The 17,632-nt window shown below is 42.2% G+C and overlaps 1 protein-coding gene across 2 annotated transcripts; it reads right to left on the bottom strand.

Annotated features, from left to right (window-relative positions):
- Positions 1–901: 901 nt before the first annotated feature.
- On the bottom strand, positions 902–13,598 carry LOC138013279 (coadhesin-like). 2 transcript variants are annotated; one of them, XM_068860308.1, is made up of 12 exons: positions 13,521–13,598; positions 12,291–12,461; positions 11,974–12,144; positions 10,566–10,736; positions 9,919–10,089; positions 9,164–9,334; positions 8,243–8,824; positions 5,957–6,550; positions 4,795–5,385; positions 3,589–4,176; positions 2,284–2,891; positions 902–2,104 (listed from the first exon to the last, which is right to left on the bottom strand). In XM_068860308.1, the coding sequence occupies exons 2-12, from the start codon at positions 12,379–12,381 to the stop codon at positions 2,099–2,101; spliced, it is 3,744 nt and encodes a 1,247-aa protein (XP_068716409.1). In that variant the 5' UTR covers positions 12,382–12,461; positions 13,521–13,598; the 3' UTR covers positions 902–2,098. The 2 variants fall into 2 exon arrangements, with proteins under 2 accessions (XP_068716409.1, XP_068716408.1); XM_068860307.1 differs by lacking the exon at positions 13,521–13,598 and adding an exon at positions 12,711–12,798.
- Between the last annotated feature and the right edge of the window lie 4,034 nt (positions 13,599–17,632).

Raw genomic sequence — 17,632 nt, 5'->3', positions numbered from 1 at the left:
GGATAGGTCCTTATAGGCATCTTGTCTTTCATTAACTGCCCCCCCCCCCCCCCCAACCTACCCCCAGGGATGGCGGATTGGCGGAACCTTTCCTGCTTTGCATTTCCATGAAATGGTCCGTCTTCTGTTATCTGGAACGTCTAAGCGCCAATTGTTTTTTTTTGGAGTCTGTGGTTTGCATGTTTACTGCTATGTCCCTTACCAATGACAAGTCCCTGACTCGTGAATTCACTCGTCACCAGGCGCCCCAAGTTTAGCCGTCGTTTTCAAACTGACCAAGTTGTGATACCCACGCATACCGACAGTCATTTTGGAAGGCGATGTGCGATTTTCACGTAGCCTGCTGTCTTTGTTCAGCTAGCTGGGCCGGGAGGCTTTAGTGGTTTCTGGGTTTCGGGCATCTCTTACATGTATTTCAAAATTGCGCTGGATTTGGGTCGATCGGAGCTAAGATGACGGCCTTCTTGCCTTTCCGTTTTCCTTGTATGGAAGGTGAAGTGGAACTTATTTTTCTGAAATTCCATGTGAGAATTAAGGACAACTACAACAAGCCATATGGCAAGTTTCATCATTTTTTATCAGGGAAAACAGCATGAAGTCGGACCCCTTTTAGTGCGTAGCAGGCGGTTTAGTGAATTTTACATTACGGCCGTGCGAAAACCTGCACTGAAGTCAAAAGAGCAAGCGAAGGGGGAGGGGGCGAGAAGGAGGTTTCTCGCTCCTTCTTCCCCCCCCCCCCCCTCCTTACCTCCGCCCTCTTCGCTTGCTCTTTTGACTTACTTTCACTGGACGGTGGAAAGAAGCTTCTAACATTCACCAAACCGCCTGCTACGCTAGACTAGACCCCTTTTTTCAATTTATAGCTGTCTGTGAGAGAACAATGTCTTATCTGGAGTGATGGAGGTGTTTTCTTCTGGGGCCTAATCGTCCAGAAATTAGGGGCTACTTACTCAGAAGCAATTATTAACTTGTTACATATATTTTATAACAAATAAGGGCGCCCCTCAACTGGTAAAGCAAACGAAAGTCATTTTATTTTTGTCCGATTGCAATATTTACAAAATACGCATATTAGGCAGTATATCCCTTTGTATTACCTTGCTTACTGAAACATCAAAGGTCATTTTCCCTTGCAAAATTAAATAGAAATCTCATTTTCTTTTAATTAATTAATTCTTCTTATGAAATTACTTAAATACCGTGTTCCTTTATTTGCAACGATTAAAATCGTGAAATTTTCTCTGAATTTCTATTTTTTACTTGCCAAGCATTGCTTCGGTTGTTCAAAAGGTGGATATCGCTTTCCATCTGATAAATCGCTATCCAGCGGATAAGAACTAGCAAAACCAATTGAGTTATGCAGTAGATAGCTGGTGAAAGATCTAATCGGCTAACTGAATGTTGTACCCAATTCAAATCTCCCAGGATTAATTTTTCTATGTGAATTGTATTTGCACGATAATGTAGTATTCATATTTAAATAATATGGAGATACCTGGAACAAAACGTTTTGTTCGCAAAGGATTATTGAATTGGGTACAACATAGACCTTATTCATAAATGGCGGTCACATTTATAATTCATTTGTTCACGTGCAAATTAGACTACTAAGTCTCATTTTAGAGCAAGAATTCTTTTCAATTCACTGTATGGTATCGAGGCTTGGTAGGCTAATTTGCACTTTGACAAAAGAATTATAAATGGCCCGCCATTTATGAATACGGTCTACTGAGTTAGCTGATTAGGTCTATTTTATCCAGTAGGTAGCGCTATATCCATCCTTCGAACAACTGGGGCCTTACAAGACCTGATAAAACTGCACTGATATATTACTGTCATCCCAATGTTGTGCGGTTTCTCTTGAAATTAGACCTCGGAGTATTTTTGTAGAAAAATATATATAACTCTGTTGTAGTTCACTTAAGAAAAGCATTGTGAACACAGTTAAAGTCGTTGAGTGTTTCTCCGCTTTGGAAGATTGAAATTATGATATCTTTTACTACTTTAAAAAGGGCCATTGCAGAAAGCAGTTAACGTTGTTTCCAACTGACATGCATAGAACATGTTTTGTTTCACCTCAGGTTGTCATTCACTTTCATCATAACTGCAAATAGAGAGAGAAAGAGAAAAATCCGTTTAGGACGGTGCTTACAAATTCAAAGGTATTTTTGCGCGGTTTATGAATATGCGGGAAAAAACAGAGAGAACTTTGAGAAACAAACGCTATGGGAGATTAAGTTAGTTGAAGATATCAATACTTTTGATTCAAAGATTTTCCCTTACCTTACAAATGATTTTCATCAAGTCACGTGCCACTTTGTCGATATCATCTAAAGACGAGGCTAGGTAAATGTCATTAGTGTCATGCGCAATTCTGCTGAGTTCACGATAAACTGTCTGATTACCAATCCCCACGGCTATGACCCTGACACCGTGCTTCTTCAGTGGGTGGACTGCGCGCTCCAAAGGAAGTGAACTTGCCACAGCCGTTTGTGGGCCTTCGGTAACGAAAATCAACACTTGGGATGCCTGTGTAAACACAGCAGCGCTTTGCGGTCGTTTAGTTTTGAAAAGTCTTCTAGCGGTAATAAGCGCCTTGTCTTTTCTGTTTCCGCCATTGACACGAGGCAAAGCTCCAACAGCGCGCTTGAAGAACGCCAAGTCCTTGTAGCTGTTGAGTCCTACGGTGGTGAAAGCGTTGTCACTGTATACAATTACTCCAGCCCGAGTGTTATCTCTAGAAATGTCGTAATAGGACGAGATCTTCTGGACCAGTTCTTTTTGGTGTTGGTATTCCTGCGCGGTAGTGCTGTCCGAAGAGTCCATGACAAATCCAATGTCCACATTTCTGAAGCACGATTTTTTAGTTGAAGTTGCTCCTTGAAAGAAAGCTGTAAACAAGAAAGAAAGACAATCGAAAACCACATAATCATGTATATCTTCACAAAGGCAATTAAGAAGACCAGGCATTTTAAACCCCAGAGATAATGCAAGCCTTAAATTCACCAACTCTATCATCATAATTGCGAGGAATGCCACTTTTACTTAATTTAGTTTAATGACCTAATTCCTACGGAATTCCTCAGGCCTATTGGTGGAGAATCCGGATCCAGAACATTCAGATTTTTTCTAAGTATACCCGAGGCACCATCGGTAAAACTTGCACTAGTATTCACTTATTGATGTAGCAGTGGCGATCAGAAAATCTGTATCGATAACTGACTGCTCTTGGCATAACGCTAAACTTAAAGTGAGTTGGAGCCAACTGCCTGAAAAAAGGACTTTATAAGCTAAAATACTTGAACACGAATGAGTCACTATAAATTACTTCATTACACCTTAAAACACATTTCGCACACGCATCAAACTTACCTTGAAATTCCGACACGAATGAAATACTAACACTAACAAACGTTTATTTCTTTCAAAAAAATATTCACCGACTTTAGTAAAGTCGGTGAATATTTTTTTATTATTCGTCGTTATCCACAGCCGGATTCAGTTAAGAGTAGTTTAATAACTAAGAATCCTTATCTCTTAATCTGGGACGCTGTTCCATCACCTAATTAAATTTATGTTTTCACTTACAAGACAGTCTTGCTTCCTCACAAGTGGCACGAGCAATCCGGTGAGATTTGGCAAGCAAGTCATCAAAATCATCAGCAGTGAGAATATCTTGTTCGCTTTCAACAATCAGCTTCAGTTCATCCCTGGAAACGTGATCTCCAATACCAACAGCTAAAACTTTGACACCTAGCTGTAACAGCGGTAGAACAGCCTCTTCCAATGGTGTTGCTCTAGGATCAGAGGACTGTTTGCCATCGGTGAGCACGATAAGCACCTTGGGTAAATTGGCACGTTCCGTTTTCATGGCCCCAAACAGTCCAGCCGCTGCCATTTTGAGCCCGTTATCAATGCGCGTTTGACCTCCCCAGAAGGGAATCTTATCCACTGCTGCCTTGAATTCTTCGTTGCTACCGTGTTGTCCGAAGCTGACCCATAGGCTGGCCTCGTTATTGTACGCGACGACGCCGGCTTCAGTCTTCCCGGGCGCGATGGAGAAGGCGTCTGCGACGTTTTTAACAAAGTCCCTTTCAATTTTAAAATTTTTTTCTCTGACGCTGCTGGACATGTCCATGACGAAGCCTAAGTTAATGTGGTCTTCCTTGCATTCAACTTAAATTGGCAAGCAAATAAGAAAAAAATCAACAAACAAAAACAGTAGAGAAAAAGTAAACAAAAAGATCCTGATCAGTCCCTAGGGTGTCGATAGGCTTTCCAAGATGCGCAATGTAAAATACTTTGAATTTGACGTGAAAAATGAAACCCTCCTCACGTAAGAGAATAATTTAGGGTGCTAACTTGAGATTTTAGGGATGAGGACACTTCTTAATGTCTACACGACGTATATGCGTCTCGTTAATTTTGTTGTCTCTCTTGTACATGTTTATGATAAGATTTTAAGATCACCACAAGTAGCCAATTTATAACAAGCCATGATCCATACCGGCATGGTATATGGAGGTATAAATCTCTATGGCAAATTTGTGGCGAATGTTTTAAACTAGCGTGTCAAAATTCGAAAAGGTTGGCCTACTTTTTCAAATTTTGATCTTTTCATGCATTAGTGCGCAAAAAAGGCCTCTGCGCATTAGTTTAATGCGCACGCAGTAAAAAAAAAAATCTAACATGAGTTTTTAGGTCTCCAAAGTGCTTTGTACGTTTTTCGGTCTTTTGATTAAGGATAGATTTGCGTGACACTGCCAATGGAATGAAATTTTCTCTAATATTTACCTGGTGAATGTGCAGTCACGCGACAAGACTTCAGAGCAACATCGTTGGCCATATTAGCTAAGTCATCGAAATCACTAACAGGGATTACATCGTCCTTGCTGTCTGTCATTTGATTCAACTCGCTAAGATCTACTTCATCCCCGATGGCCACAGCAAATATCCTCACACCGAGCTCCCTCAAGGGACGAACCGCGACGGTGAGAGGAACATTGTCGTAGTCTTGGCTTTGCCTTCCATCTGTCAGAATAATCATCACCTTTCGTTTACTAGGGCGGGTGCCTCCACTGGCAGTGAAGAGTTGAGATGAAGCAAGTTCCAGGGCTTTGTCTAAGCGTGTTCGGCCTTTGGAATGTGGAACACGATCGATAGCTTTCTCGAAGTCTTTGTGATCGATTTTCTCTTTGAAACTTACTTCCACTTGCGCATTTCCGCTGTATGATATCAAAGCAAGTTGGTGGCTCGCTGCGGTAGGATCGAACGAAGACGCTAAAGCTTTCACGAAGTCTTTTTGCTTTTTAAAATTTTCGTCCGTGATGCTTCCTGATGTATCGACGACAAAGGCAAGGTCAGCTTCCTCGGAACACTTCATCACTGAAATGGAGGAGGAAAGGAGGATATGGTTAGCATGAGGCTCAGTCTTTGTAGTGAATAAATAGACCTCTTCACTAGAGGGAGGGAGTGCTTTTGAGGTTCGACGTCTTGGAAATCGGTGAGGTTGTTTGTGTATCGGCAACTGCAATGAGATGGTCACTAAAGAAAAAACTGTACCTATTCACTGAGTTTTCTGCCGATAGCAAGGATTGGAACGGGAACAGACTGACGTCCTTTGAAGACGATTACGGTTATTCCACCATGCATCACGAAGACCCGACAGCAGCAGCCAATTCGCCACCATATCATTGTCAAAGTCCAACAACTGTCACGCTTAAGAACAGAAGTATTCTTCGTGGCTAATTGACTAGTTGGTTGACAAGACTTCCTGATGGCGAAACGACTTGCTCACTTTATTTGAGATCTTGGATCGCTAGCAAGGTGATATCATGCTTTTGCAAAGCTAAGAAATTGTATCAAAAATTTAAACTTAATACGGCAAACCGCAAATGACAAAATATTATTGTTCTTTGTTTTCTCAAGTGTTAAAGAAATTCTAATTCTTGTTTACCTGGAGGTGGTCGAGTAATAATATCGCAAGTTTTAGTTGCCAGTTGTCGAGACTTGTTCACTAGATTATCAAAGTCTTTGATGTTGAATATGTCCCCCTCTTTCACAACTAGCTTCCGCAGCTCCAAGCGGTTCACGTTGCTACCTATGGCGACCGCATGAATCTTAACGGAAAGCTGGCGTAACGGTAACACGGCGTCCTGAATGGGTATAGCATTGTAATCATGACTTTGTCGTCCATCTGTTAGAATGATCATCACTTTGGGAACGCCTGCTCGCGCTCCACTTTGTCCGGTGAAAACGCCGTCTGCAGCTAGCTTGAGGGCTTTGTCGAACCGCGTTCCTCCGGCGGCGAAGGGAAGGTGTTGAACCACTGTTTTGAAAGACTCGTGATTTAAGTGATCTCGGAAGCGGATGTGCAACTGAGCCGTACTGCTGTAAGTTACCAGTGCGAACTGCGTTGTCTTCGGAGCCATGTGGAACGATTCAGCGACCTTAATTACGAAGTCCTTCTGTCTTTCAAAGTCATCTTCTGTCATGCTTTCAGAGGCATCCATGAGGAATGCTATGTCAGCTTTTTCAGTGCAGAGCGGTTCTGAAATATAAAGACAAGGAAAGACCGACTTACTCTTAAGGACTAACGTTCCCTGTTATTTCAATGTGTTATTTTTCCAAAACAGAATCAGAATTTCATCCCTCATCATTCCAATTTAGTTCTTCTTCACTAATAAAAAGAAATACTGTTTTTCTTATGTAAAACAACACGAAAAAAGTCATCTCTAGCTCTATTATAAATCCCAAAATGATCACTCACTTAAATAATGTGAATTAATGCTTAAAAAATCCTCCTTATATACAAACATGAATGGTGGTAAGATCGCCTCAGCGTTTCCTGTGCCATGTCTTCTAAAAAAACCCATTTGGTTTATACCTCAAATGGTAGAATCAATCACGTAGTCATGGATGAAGTTCTGTTCGAGCCTAGACTTTTTCGGTTCTTTGCAATTGCTTGAGTTGCTTACTGCCATTATCACATACGGGGGAAAATTACTGAATGCTGATTGGCTGAGACGGAGGGCATTTCTTCTTAATCACGAGAGCACTTTTGGTAATCAAGAGGGCATGATTACTAGATCTTGATTGGTTAACAGTTGCTTAGTTACAAGACAATCTTCTTCTGGAATAAACTACTTTTCTTTCCACATGTAAGATACATTTTAAGCGCTATTTCCGTTGACAGCAAAGATTTATTGTGACTTGAATTTTAACCGAATGGGAGCGTGTTGATTGTCATTTGTCGAGGCTCTGAACGGGCTTCCCTTAATAATTTCGCTATTTATATGATAAACATATAATCGCAATGCGCCCTCGTGCAATTGAGGATTAATTTTACTTGTATTTTCAAAGTCTTCCAAATTGGCTTCATTGCTTCGCGACTCGGGCAATTTTGTGAAAACTGTGAAAATACGCGTGAAATTAATCCTTTATTGTCCTCGGGCCCATGCGATTAAATATACTAATCATTGAGACATATAGGCGGTGTTTAGCTGAACGTTGAAAACGGAGATCTAGAGTAACTGCTCCACCGCGATGAAACGGAACAAAGACAGGGGAAAGGAGTGAAGCTATTACTTGCGACTTCCTCAAGACGCGGGAAAATGCACGCATGCGCATACTAGATCCTCCGACTCTTAGTATTCAGAACCAGGAGCTCATCAAGGGTAGCTTCTATCTCCACGTATTCCTTGAATCAACCCTTTCCCGAGTAAATTTATTTTAGGAACAGTTTTTTTTCCTGCGAAAAGTATCACAATTCCATGAAGCCGAGATAGCTTTGTTTTGATTGACTTTTACAAGAGTGGGCGAGATGAATCTCCCAAAACTCTACTCGAGAAAAGGGTGACTCCTCTAGGCCAAGTACGAGAGATTGAAGCTTCCCTTGATGACCTCCTTTCAGAGCTCATTTTCCAAGGGTACTGAGATCTCAGAAGATTTGATGACCAGAGCTCCGATAATTAATTCGATTACGCACAGTCCCTCTCGGTTCGAAGAACCCTTTTATACATTGTATTCTAGTTCTTAATCTCTTACATTTCTTCGGTTCGTTTCCAAGGCAGTTAACATTTGCTCGAAGTAAAGCGCGTCAAGATGTTTAGTTGGCATGTTGGTGTTTTCGGTGCCGTAGTGGACGTTACGAGAAAAATAAAATAGCTTAAACGGAGTTGGTGTCATAAACAATCGGGCTTTCTTGATTCAAAAACAAATGCGTGAATTCTTAATGAATTACCTGGTTTCCTGATGATTTCACAAGTCTTGTTTCCAACGTGCTCCACATCATCCAAAAGAGAATCGAAATCCTTCACTGGGTAAACGTCTTTAGAGTCGGCGACAATCTGTCGCATTTCAATCATGTCGACTTGATCTCCAATCGCCAAAGCGAGGATTCGTACACCGAGACGACGGAGTAGAATAACGGATCTCTCTATGGGCACCGCGTCGTAATCGGCGCTTTGTTTTCCATCTGATAGGATGATTAAGATTTTTGGAAGATCAGATCGAACACCGCCACTCGGAGAGAAGAGGTCCTTCGCGGCCACTTCGAAGGCCCTATCGAAGCGCGTGCCACCTGCCGCAAACGGTAGATGATCCACAGTTGCTTGGAAGGTGAGCTGGTCAAGGTTTTCGCTAAACTTGATGCGCACTTGCGCATGGCTACTGAATGTGATTAAGCCGAGGTGGGATTTGGTTGGTCCAACATCAAAGGTTGCAGCGATTCTCTTAATGACCTCCTTCTGTGTCTCAAAATCCTTCTTGGTCATGCTCTCGGATGCATCGACAAGAAAAGCGATGTCAGCGATTTCGGAGCAATCTGAATGAGCGACAGAGGAAATAATTAAAAGACTGGAAGCTGTATATATGGAAAATTCTTTTTCGTCAAAATAAATCGTATGATGAGTTTAAGATGGGGTTACGACTGGCCTGTCATCTCTTGTATCCGTGTCACATTGCTTTGAACACGTTGGGTTTCAAGAGAACAGAATCACATTCGTGCCACAGAATCATCCAATAACTTTACGAAGGAGCCTCACTGGCTACCCGATTTATAGGATTATGCACGTTTTACCTAGCAATTTGCATTTAAGGGAGTTGCTAAATGACACACAAGGTCGTGACAAGCAAAATAAACGTACGTGACATCTGAACACACCTGCGCATGACTGAGCGTTGCAGTCCTTTGTCTCTTGAGCTTGTCCAGTGCATTGTTTTCCACCGTGAGCTGGTGCGGGGTTGGTACATGCGCGAGTTCTCGTCTGTTGTCCCGTGCCGCATGTTTTCGTACAAGTTGTCCAGCTGGTCCAATTGCCCCATACACCATCCACTTTGAGAAAAAAAGAAAATTGATGTGATAGTTGGCTCGAGATGTGAGCCATTTAATCTTTTCACGATGGTGATCCGACTTTCATCAAATGTCTGAAAAAACCGAATTTTCTTGTTTTACTATCTCAACCGTTGTACCACCACAGTTTTTTTAGGAACTCATCCCTTCATTGCCAGATTATCCTTGCTTGGTATCTCCGAGCATTTATCCTCCCAACCATGCATGATACATCACAGGGAATGGACCACAACGTCGGGAACTTCATGCCCTACTCCAGGGCGGAAAGAGACCAGCCTATTCTTTGCGAATAGTGCGTGGGCTCGTTTATGTCCCACAGGGTTATGATCATTGAAAAGTTGTGAGACGGGGCCTACGGTATATTGTCCTCTTCCGAGAAGACTACAGAGTTTAAGAGAGAGTCATTACAAAGGCAACACTTTCTCCACAGTTATTTAAAGACCCTGAGTGTTGGCCCGGCTGGAGTCGAACTGACGACTTCAGGCATGGCATCACGTAATCAACCAACTGAGCGACCGGTGTGCGGTCAAAAATGCGCGGCAAAAATGCTCTACAAGGCGGCATACCTGAACAAGACTGCGTGTTGCAAGGGCGAATTTGATCTGACTTTCCGACGCAATCCTTCCCACCATGCCTCGGAGCAGGATTAGTACACGCTCTTAAACGGGAATGCAGTCCACCACCACACGACCTAGAGCACTCTCCCCAGTCTGCCCACGCAGTCCAGTTTCCATCGACTGAAAATTAAAGAGGAAGAGTAACAAATATTTGAGGAAACAGAGGAGGATTAAAGGTGGCGGCATTGACAAACGGATCAGATCGCATATTACCTTTTCCAAAAATATTCATAGTCTTCTCCTCCAACAAATAGATACTTACATCAGCAGCGACTCTTATTTAAACTTAACATTTGCAAAGTTATTAGAGCTTACTTTCAAGTAATGGTTAAATGAAAGTGTTTACGTAAACTGGTCACCCAGGATAACTTTTAAAGCTGAACAAATTTTGGCCCATCCCCTCTGCAGCACAACAATTTTGTACTGCGTTTGCCTGTTCTCCTTGAACTCACGGTTGATCTCACCATTATTTCTGGTGCGGGAAAGATCTGGAACCCTCGGACAACATTCATTGCGCATTTTACTGAAACCTGTTGCCTATTGCGTCTTGCTGACAAAATTTAACAAGTGACAATTCGATGAGCGCAGGCAAGTACCTGGACAATGGTCGGTTCCACAAGGTCTGGCCTCGCTCCCACGCCCACTGCAATTTCTTCCTCCGTGAGCGGGACTAGGATTGGTGCACGTGCGAGCACGTGTTTGGAATCCACCACCACAAGATCTTGTGCATTCCTTCCAAGGTTTCCATTCGGTCCATTGTCCATCCACTGGAAATGAAAAGGTTCTTTAGTTATTGCCAAATACTGCAAAAACTCACCTTAACGACAAGTAGATGCCTGTTGCAATGCTTCCCCGTCGCTTTGCAATCGCCTTTCTATTTGGTGGCAAGGGAAATTCAACCAAGAGGTAGTTTAATCGAAAAGCCTTTGTGCAGGGGTGGCGCAGTGGTGGCGCAGTGGTGGCGCAGTGGTGGCGCAGTGGTGGCGCAGTGGTGGCGCAGTGGTGGCGCAGTGGTGGCGCAGTGGTGAGAGCACTCGCCTCCCACCAATGTGCTCCGGGTTCGATTCTCGCGCAGTGGTGAGAGCACTCGCCTCCCACCAATGTGCTCCGGGTTCGATTCTCATATTCGGCGTTATATGTGGGGTTAGTTCGGTGGTTCTCTTTTCTGCTCCGAGATGTTTTTCTCCGGTCACTCCGGTTTTCCCCTCTTTACAAAAACCAATATTTGATTTGATTTGATTTAATTTAAATTGATTAATGTCCCCAATTAGCGCTCTTGTGCTAAATCCATTGACACTTAAGTAAAGTTGTTATTATTTATTACTTATTATTGTATGGTTGGCACCAAAAATCAGGAGACTGGGCTGGAAATTAGCGAAAAAATCCAGTCGAAATTTTGCGGCAAGATACGAAAATGTGGTCGCAATTTCGCAAAAGTTAGTAGCAAAATCGTCGCGCTGCATTGTGTTGTCAGCGATGTAGCAAAACAAAATATGAGCCCACAATACTTGTGAAACCACTGAAAATGGCGAATGTACTTAAATATTCTCTGATTATTACCAAATACTACATTTCTTTGGAAGTGAATGACGCGGCATTCTGGACTTTGAGAGTTTTCTCTCGCGCCAAATTAAGCAATTAAATCGCAATTCTCCGTAACAGATGTTGTTGATCAATTCACCACATCGTGGGCCAAGCTGTTTTGGTTGTACGAGAGAGTGCATGTAATCTTTGGCTCATTTTTGCCCTGAATTTCTTCATTGATGTTCTTATATTATTATACCGGTTTTGTGATATATTTTTAGGCTTCTAAAATTAATTTAGATAGTCTGATTTGTAAGTTTTTTTTTTTAGTTTTCCTCACTAGAGGGAGACAGGTTTTTTGTCCTCTTGCACTATTTATATGTAATACCCTCCCCAAATAAAGACTTGACATACTAATGTTATGTGTTGAGCCTTTTTGATTTTATTTTACATATTGATTTAAAAAAGCGTTGTTCTCACCTGGACAAGGTCCTGTTCGGCATGATTTTGTTTCTCGACTTGCGCCGGCGCAGTCTTTGCCACCAAACGCTGGCCGTGGTCTAGTACACGAGCGTACACGTTGCTGTGTCCCAGTTCCACATGTCCTTGAGCACTGCTCCCAGTCCTGCCATTCATCCCAAGCACCGTCCACTGTAGAACGATTGCATGAGATGGTAAGTTAGCTAAGCTTACGCTGAACTTCCACGCTCTAGTTGGGACTAACCTTAGGCCGGCCTCAAGCGGTCGGCGAATATAGAGTTTTCAAACCTATCGGATAATCAAACTGAAAAATTCACCTGGACAAGGCATTGAGTTACATGTCCTTAATTCACGACTGGCACCAACACAGTCTCTCCCACCAAAAGCAGGGCGCGGATGTGTGCACATGCGTACTCGTTGCTGTCTCCCAGTCCCACACGATACAGAACAAGGCTCCCAATCTTTCCACTCACTCCATTGACCATCCACTGCGTTAAAAATGAAAACAATATTTAGAACAAATTGCCTTATGAAACACATTGAAGTAAGGTTGTTGGTTGTTTCAGTTATAAGCGTTAGTCTTGAGACTGGAAACAGACGACTTACAAAAACTTTCATATTGGCTTAGCTTCCTTTGGTGTTTCCGTGATCCCTTGGGAACTTCCTTCCTACTTTCAGAAAGCTTTTTCTTCAATTTGAAAGTAGAAAGTACTGTAAATGCGTGTCTACGTATATACCTGGACAAGGGAATCCTTGACACGACCTTGATTCACGACTTGGACCAGCACAGTCTTTTCCACCAAATTTTGGACGTGGCTCATTGCATGTGCGCAATGCGTTGTTGAATTCCAGTGCCGCAAGTCTGTGAGCATGGTTCCCAGTCTTTCCAGACAACTCCATTTTCCCGTCCACTGCAGCAAACGTTTCAGTGAACTAAATTAGCGCCATTAATACACATCAGAAAGCCCATGACTGGGAGCGTACTGCGTTTTGTAAAACGGCCGTTTTTTACAGACCGAGTTATTTTTAGGGCCGTTCCAGCTGATCAGAAGTCTTGCATGAGAAATTATTACCCATGGGCTTGCGACTGGTCACTCGTGCAAGCCAAATCTTATTTAAGAACTCGTCTTGAGCTGTGAAAATGCCGTTCCATAGAGCTTAATACGGAGCTTAAGCACGCGCGTTTTTGGAACGCGGAAGGCAACCGGAAGTGGGCTGTTTTGCCTTTGAACTGTGTGTTCACACAACCATATTTACATTCCTAAGTATCTTGGCTCCATTTGAGATGATTAAGTATAAAAATCTGGGAGACACCACTGCCCTGGCACGCGAAATGTTCTCTTCCGGTTGCCATCCCGCGTCTCAAAAACGCACGTGCTTAAGCTCCCTAATAAGCAGCCCATGAGTTGACGTAATATTGGAATTGTAGGCGTGGTACGTTTTGGGCTCCTGGTACATATTTCCTGAATCTAATATGATGCAGAATTTTTAGAGACAGTAAGATTGACCAATTCTGTACGTTTTAAAAACTAAAAATTTATCCTAACCTGGGCATGGTATTCCTTGGCAAGATCTGGTTTCACGACTGGCACCAACACAGTCTCTCCCACCGAAAGCTGGGCGCGGTTGGGTGCACATGCGCATGCGTTGCTGCGTTCCAGTTCCACACGTCCTTGAACACGGCTCCCAGTCCTTCAATCACTCCACGCCCCATCCACTATGAAAAAAAAAAAACAATTTTTTTTTAAGAAAGAAAACCATTACGTAGTCTGCATGTTTGAAAGAACAACAAACGACAGCAGGCAGTTGAAACAGTTTATTCGGTTTCAGGATTTGTCATCACAAGCAAGCATTTCCTAAATTCTTGCGTCAAATTTTCTTGAATTACCTCTCGTAACCTACCTTAAACGGAATCGCCAGACGAAAATTTTGCAGACAAAAAACATGGTTTACAATTTTTTTCCAAACCACAGCCGATTTTTCATAGAGGCCCAGTTCCCAGGTTTTCATTGGAACGAAAGATGGATGTTTTTGTGCCTAACCTGGGCAGATTTTTTCACTGCATTCTCGAGTTTGATATGCGCTTCCCACACAGTCATCCCCACCATTGGCGGGACGCGGGTTGGTGCAAGTTCGTGATCGTGATTTTTGTCCCACCACCGCAAGTTCTTGAACAGGAAGACCAATCAATCCATTTACCTCCATTGACCGTTCAACTGAAAATAAAGAAAAAATTACCGGTTCACAAAAAGACTATAACTCAAGAAGCTGTAGTGATTGGATTTACCTACTATAAACATGACCAAGAGTCCATTTACCCAAGAGCAAGAATCTGGTATTAGGTTGTCCCCATCAGCGTCAGAAAAGCATCTATTTTTAAGTAATGGTCCGGCTAAGAAGCAGGCAGCCCAGCGGCAACAAGTACTTAGAAGCTGCTGCTCCAATCGAGGCATCTGATTGGCTAATATCGGAAAATGTCGAAAAAAAGATGAGGAAAAAATGAAAAAAAGCCCTTTTTTGGATTTCTTCTTCCCCATGCCCTTGATCTCTGTCTCTCGGCCAAATTTGGGCATTGTTCGTATGCGCCATTCGCCAATCGGCAAATGGCGCATAGAATCTTAACGATATTTACAAACATAGTTTTTGAAGGCATAATGATTTGTTCTACGAAACAGAATCTAATTTTTTAGACGGCAAGTCGATTACATTTTTCATTGAAATTCAAATTTCGCGCTTTTAGCTGCTTACACCAATGGGAACAGCCGAACTTAATTTGATTAAAAATGTTGGCACATTTTAACTAACCGACGCTATTGCCGCGGGCTATTGGTTTTCTGCCTGCTTCTTAGCCGGACCATTACTTAAAGCCAAGTTTGTGGGAAAATAAACAATAGACCAAAATGTTGTACCCAATTCATATTTCAGTCCCGGGTTAGAAAACCTCGTGAGTTGTATTTGCATTATAATGTAGCATTCACATTCAAATGATATGGAAATACATGGAACAAAACGTTTTATTCTCAAAGTGTTTGAATTGGGTACAGAAGTGAGTTAGCCGAACTTGGTTTAAAAATAGACACTTTCCTGGCGCTGATGTGTAATAGGCCAATTTGGGTAATCTTTCTTTTGGGTGATAGACTTTTGACACAGTCTTGAAATGACATTTAAGAAAACATTTTTGCAGGAAGATCAAGAGGAAAGGAGACAAGGACACGACAACAAAGCAAAACAAACAAGAGCCTATGAGTAACCGAGCTTTGCTAAACAAAGTGCTTAGGCGTTTACTGAGCAAAACGCCAGACATCTCACACAGGTCGGTGATCTTTAGATGAAAAAAAAAAGATACAATTAAAAAAAGGGCTGTAATATACGTCCGCAACTCGGTTTTCTCGTGTGGTCGGAACTGAATTAGAGAGCTTTTAGATTCTAAGACGAGAACGACTACGAGTACGAGATTTTCTCATAGAACAACACTGAGCGCGCGCAAACAAGCGTCATGGTGGCGGGAAAATCGTCGATAACCCTTTGTCTTTTTAGAACAAAGTTTTGCAAAAATGTCCGTCGTGTCAAAACAAGTCAACAACACGGTTAGCAGTTTTAACGCATTTTGTCGATCAGAAAAAGCTCATTTAACCAGCAATAATAAGAATAACTCAGGGGCAGGATCTGACCCTCAAGACCTCGGATAGCTTAATATTTTTACAAACACAACCAATTGATTGATTCGTTTGATTAGGTAATACCGAGGGGAAGCGTGATTGCTAAGTTGTCATTGGTCCCCTTTTGTAATTATCAATTTGACGCGTTTGACAGATGCTGTCTGGATGAAAGTGAGATTCAAGTCCAAGGCAACCAGAGTTTTCCCCTTCGCGGCTCTCACGGCTCACGTTAAAACCTTCTGGGACCAGGGTAGCTTAAACTTGACTACTGTTTAAAAGTCCAAATTATAGTTTCATTTAATAAGCCTATGCTATACTAGCTTTTCGTTTCTCTGAAGTTAAGCATTTTGGAATGAACCTTGCTTTGTGAAAAGATAAAACAAACCTCAGAAACGGCGGGAAATTTACCGCACGGCAGCACGAACATCGTCGTCTCTGCAGCAAATATTCTTAAATTCAAATATCTACAAAGACGGCGATGCACGACTACGTTGTGAACTTAACGGGCACCGTCCGTGCGAAACTGACATTCGATTCGTAAGCTTCCCTAACTAATTTGCCAAAAAAAAAGAAATTTCTTGTCCGTTTGGCCTGAAAAGCAACAACCTGAAATAATCAAATTTAAGGTCCTGTTATTCAAAGAGACTTTGGTCTTGTTTAAGTCTTGTTCAGTTTGGGCAGTGCTTATGTATAAAGGCCGTTTCTTTGTGGAAAAAATCGACTGCCAAGATGGCTAAAGAGGAGGAAAAAAAAAGCGGAAATGAAACCGTTTAGTTCAAGGAAAAGAGCTGCTGTAACTCGTGGTTTTCAGTTAATAACCGGCGCAAACGGAAACCGTAAGGACGTTTTCACTATTTTTCCTTGCATAAGCACCGTTCCCCGAAAACAGTGCACAATTTTTGCTCATATTAAAAAGTATGGAATAGCTGCGTAGTGATTGCCTTGAATTATTTAATTTTTTTGTTATGTGACGGTGTTGACGCCGCGAAAGGTGTCTCGAGCGCCTCTCGCAAACGAGAACTTTGATTTCCAATGTTTCCTAGCTGGTTTGATAACGGTTAAAAAGTGACTGATTCTTTCTTTCCATCAACCCATAACGCAGAACGTTTTGCCTGGTCCTTTTCATTAAAATAATGCAAGTCATTTGCCTATTGAAAACTGCGCCATTGTTACCACTAACTGGATATCCATTGTTCTTATATTGCACACAAACCTCTCTCCAACGCACTGAATTCGAGTTTGATGAAAAAAGCGAAGCGAATTATGACCACCATGGAGGGTACCGTAAGCTTGGCACTTACTTGGACAGTCCTGTTGATTGCAGAAGTGCTGTCTGTTCAATGTTCTCCCGAGCAGTTTTTGGTCCGCCATATGCAGGAGCTGGATTGTTTTCACCTGTCGAAATCGTTTGCGGGGGGGGGGGGGGGGGGGGGGGCGCCTCCACCACAAGGACGCTTTTACAGAGGACTTCCCACTCCTCCCATAGCACTCCATTGACCGTCAACTTGTAATTCAAGGAAAATTAAAGTACATTTGCGAACACATTTTTCTTGGCCTTTTGAAATGAAAGAAGACTGTAGCTGAAACTGTTTTCATATGTAAATGGCACTTATTTCGAATGTTAAGGAGTTTTATATATATTAGAAAAGCAGCGAGATTATTTATCCAAACGAGGTCAACTCCCAGTACTGAATTTGTTCAAAGTCCTAGGCAGTGGGCAAACAGTTGTAAAATGGTCTAGGTTCTAATATAAGGACCGTTGTATGTCGAGACAGACCATAGGTTAATTAACGCCAGATCAGAAAGAATAACAACTGTTATGCTATTTTCATTCTTTTGTGTGTGAACACTATCCAATTGGATATCGAGGAAGCCAATCTCTCGACCTCTGGTTAGATGGTCTACACAAATGAAAGAAAGTGAATTAAACTAGAAAATGCGGCCCACAAGCACAAGCGCCTCAACAAACTAAGTGTTCAAACGAATTGAAAACGGACTTT

This window comes from Montipora foliosa, chromosome 8 (genome assembly GCF_036669935.1).
Source record: "Montipora foliosa isolate CH-2021 chromosome 8, ASM3666993v2, whole genome shotgun sequence".
NCBI classification, from domain to species: Eukaryota; Metazoa; Cnidaria; class Anthozoa; order Scleractinia; family Acroporidae; genus Montipora; species Montipora foliosa.
Note: the sequence above shows the minus strand (reverse complement) of the source record. Positions and strands in the feature narration are given on the sequence as shown.

Coding starts and splice junctions, on each gene's coding strand:
- LOC138013279 (XM_068860308.1), bottom strand. CDS start 12,381: ATGTGCACACATCCGCGCCCTGCTTTTGGTGGGAGAGACTGTGTTGGT. Junction 9,335..9,918: donor CAACACGCAGTCTTGTTCAG/GTATGCCGCCTT, acceptor TTTTTCTCAAAG/TGGATGGTGTATGGGGCAAT. Junction 2,892..3,588: donor TGAGGAAGCAAGACTGTCTT/GTAAGTGAAAAC, acceptor TCTTGTTTACAG/CTTTCTTTCAAGGAGCAACT.